Genomic DNA, 3520 nt, shown 5'->3' on the forward strand with positions numbered 1-3520 from the left:
CTCCTACGCCCCCCCTGGTCAAGCGACAGCGGTCGAAAACCCGCTAAACGCTATAGGTTGCACCCCGGCTGCAGCAAGCCAGGGCTACCATCCCACACCAAATTGCCCCTGACAACGCGATGCTCGTCCAGTGTATGCAGAGAGAATGAATGGGTCCCAAGAAAGAGAGTGCAGACGTGCAGACAAACTTGGTTCTTTGGTTTGGTTCAGGTTCAGGTACCAGAGCGCCTTTGAACAAAAGGCAGCCTCACCCGCCATCTGAACTCGTACTTCCTCTCACCTAACCCATCCGGCCCTTGAAGCCCTCCGACTTCTTCGCCCAACGCCCATCGACAAAAACGCCGCAGTCGTTTCCCCTTCGACGACAACTAATATATACACATTCACAGTGGCGAAAAGTTCGACAGGCGTGTTTGACACTACTACAGAAGGAACTCCGGGCTCTCTCAAGTCACCGTGCGAGAAGTCAGTGCATAGCCAACCCACTTCCGGATTACCATATTTGGGCGACGCTGGTGGGCTTGAACCTTGGCCATTGGATACGACCAAGTCAACCTTTTACAGTGCATACGATTTTCTGGTGGCTCCCACGTTGGAAACCGACAGAATCACCAATACCACGACGGCGGCAATAATTCAAATATACAACTTTGGATTGTGAATACTCTTTTTGCCTCTTATTGGAGTTTGAGTATTTCTTTTTAGCTTTACTTTACTTTTTTTTTACTTTGCCTCCACATTGAAGGAAGGGATAAGAGAAGAAAAGAGCGAGAGTCAAAACTCACACAGTCCGGGATTTACAAGAGCATCTTGTCAATCACTAATTAAAATCGAGCAACCCCCCCTAATTCCACCCATTTAAAACGATAGTAGCTCGTGGCCGACCACCCCGCGGCGCTGCAAAAACCTCCGTCCGGTTGACCCTCGACCACCAAGGATCACTTCGTTACTTGGTCAACTGCTGCCAAAGGCAACGGCATCCCCGCTACCAAATTTTCTCGACGAGCTACCCCTTTGCGGATCTGTTAATTCAGTATCTCTGCAATTGTGGCCTTCGTTGATCATTCTGGTCAAACTCTCAAGTCATTGAATCCAACAATTCACTGGCTGCAGCAGGTCACCGGCTTCCTCTCAACCAACCCTCATCCACCAAGACGAGAGCACTGCTGGCATACTTACAGTCCACCTCGACTTACAACCAATGCGTGGAAATCAGCATTATTCATTAATTGTGACGAAACACCACCGCTCCTTTTCTATACACAAGTAGTCTACCGACTTGCTGTTTCGAATAGGCCTTTGAGGAGTAGAGTTACTGTATACAGCCAACAACCTTTCAAGCTGCATTCCACACTCAGCTACTGCGGACCGAGCCTACGCCTTCAACACCCAAACCTCCCACCCAGCACCAGCACCATTTAACCACCATGGATGTTTCCTCCTCTCCCCTGGCTGCCATGCACCCAGCACCTGCCGTGTCATGGGGCCAAACCGGTGATATCTTTCGTCCTCATGCTCAATTGCATACTAGCAAGGCATTTGGCTCAGGGACCTTCAATATCCGTGAGCAACTGCAACGGACAAATCCCGACTACTTCAACCTCAAGTCTGTCCGTGGCTCGTCTCCCACCGCCAGCCTTGCTGCAGACCTGTCCCAAAACTTTCGGATAGACAATGAGTCGAGGTATGTCCGGAAAACCTAGAAATACTTTGCTTAATCGTCAAACTGACCTTGCTTGTGCGTTTAAACAGTCCACGGTTTCCAACTCCACGCCGGGCTTTGTTCACCTCCAACATGATGGGAAACATGGACGGTCGAGGTAGGCTGGAGTATAATCATTTGCAAAACCTGCCCGTTTACTGATATATTGTCTTTTTAGATTATGTCACCACACCTCCTTTACCAGCTTCGTCCTCGCCCGTTCCTCTAGATGTCAACGACATTATGGACATTTCCCCCCTGCTGCCTCACAAGGAGCCATACTCGATTCAGATCACCTCACCCACGCCCGGTGAGCTTCCCGAAGATGACGACGACGAGATGATGTTGGAGTCTCCTGTTGCCATTGCCCGGAATCAATTGCACCCGTCCGACAGCAGGAAACGTCTTGCCCTTCGTCGACCTTCCTTGACCCGCACAAAGGGTTACTCCACAAACGCATTGGCAAACCGGCTGCACCCCGATGCTCAGCTAGCAGCCTTTCGCTTCAATTCGGAAGCCAACCTGCCATTGGGCGAGTGCTTCCAAGAGTCGCCGCCCCAGAAGAGGCCTTCGTCTGCCAACAGCCCCTCGTCCAGTGGCCCAGGGTCTTTCCGTCAAAAACCTCAATTTGCTAGTCTGACGGGTACAAGGGAACTCCGCAACAGCTCTCCGTCATCACACCCGAGACGGCCCTCGAACCCCTTCCAACGTCCCCGGCGCCAATACCGCCGTTCGCTAAGCATGTTTGAGAATCCTGTTGATGTGGTCAAGCCCAAAACGAATGATCCTATCCCGCAGAGTGCACTCCAATCAGTGATGGACATTGAGGATGTCCAAGACCCCATGCTGCCTCACTTTCACCCCGAAGGCGAGAACGAGACAATTCCCCGGATATCCCAAGGGACCTTCCTTGATGTCTTGGACGGAAAATATGAAGACCAATATACACAGCGTATTGTCATTGATTGTCGGTTCGAATACGAATATGAGGGCGGTCACATTGACGGTGCAATCAACTATAATGACAAAGAGCTTCTCACGAGGCATTTATTCGAGACCCCCATGGAGGGCAAGGTCCTGCTTGTCCTTCACTGCGAGTACTCTGCTCACCGGGCTCCCATGATGGCTCGTCACATCCGCTCCGAGGATAGGGCCATCAATGCCGAGTTCTACCCGAGACTTAGTTACCCTGATGTCTACATCCTAGATGGTGGTTACAGTGAGTTCTTCACACAACACCGTTGCCGCTGCTACCCTCAATCATACGTGGAGATGAATGACGAGGAACACATTGCCACATGTGAGCGCGAAATGGGCAAGCTTCAGCAAAAGCGGAAAGGCTTGGGCAGAGCCAAGACATTTGCATTTGGTGCACGTGAATCCATGGTTGAAGCATCACCAACTGCCCCCAGCCGGAATAGCTTGCAAGACTCACCCCAAATGATGATTGGCAACTCTCCCATTCTCGGTGCCGATCGCTCGTCTGCCCGCCGCATGGCATCATACTGATATAACCTGGACTTTTGAACATGGATCCAGAACCACTACAGATCTTTCGCCACATTCAGCAACCATGGATCCCGCGATGGCAGTCCTTGGTCTTTTTGCATTTCTAGACATTTGCTTCTCACCGCAAAAAAATGTTCTGCGCTCTCACATCTAATTATACCCGACATTCTAGAATTAGAGACATTCTAGAGTTAGAGAGTCGCATTGGCATAGCATCTTGTCAACTGCATTGCTTTGTGTTTTGTTGGATCCGGCATCTGATTTGCTTGCTCGCCGGTTCCAAGCATTCATCCTTCTCCTTTACAGCAT

General features: G+C 50.7%; 1 protein-coding gene across 1 annotated transcript; it reads left to right on the plus strand.

Annotated features, from left to right (window-relative positions):
- Window positions 1-1427: 1427 nt before the first annotated feature.
- On the plus strand, window positions 1428-3211 carry PFICI_01745 (uncharacterized protein; the record flags this gene model as incomplete). Its single annotated transcript, XM_007830326.1, has 3 exons — window positions 1428-1684; window positions 1753-1820; window positions 1881-3211. The coding sequence occupies 3 exons, from the start codon at window positions 1428-1430 to the stop codon at window positions 3209-3211; spliced, it is 1656 nt and encodes a 551-aa protein (XP_007828517.1).
- Between the last annotated feature and the right edge of the window lie 309 nt (window positions 3212-3520).

The sequence above is a fragment of the Pestalotiopsis fici genome (assembly GCF_000516985.1).
Source record: "Pestalotiopsis fici W106-1 unplaced genomic scaffold PFICI_Scf_1, whole genome shotgun sequence".
Classification (NCBI taxonomy): Eukaryota; Fungi; Ascomycota; class Sordariomycetes; order Amphisphaeriales; family Sporocadaceae; genus Pestalotiopsis; species Pestalotiopsis fici.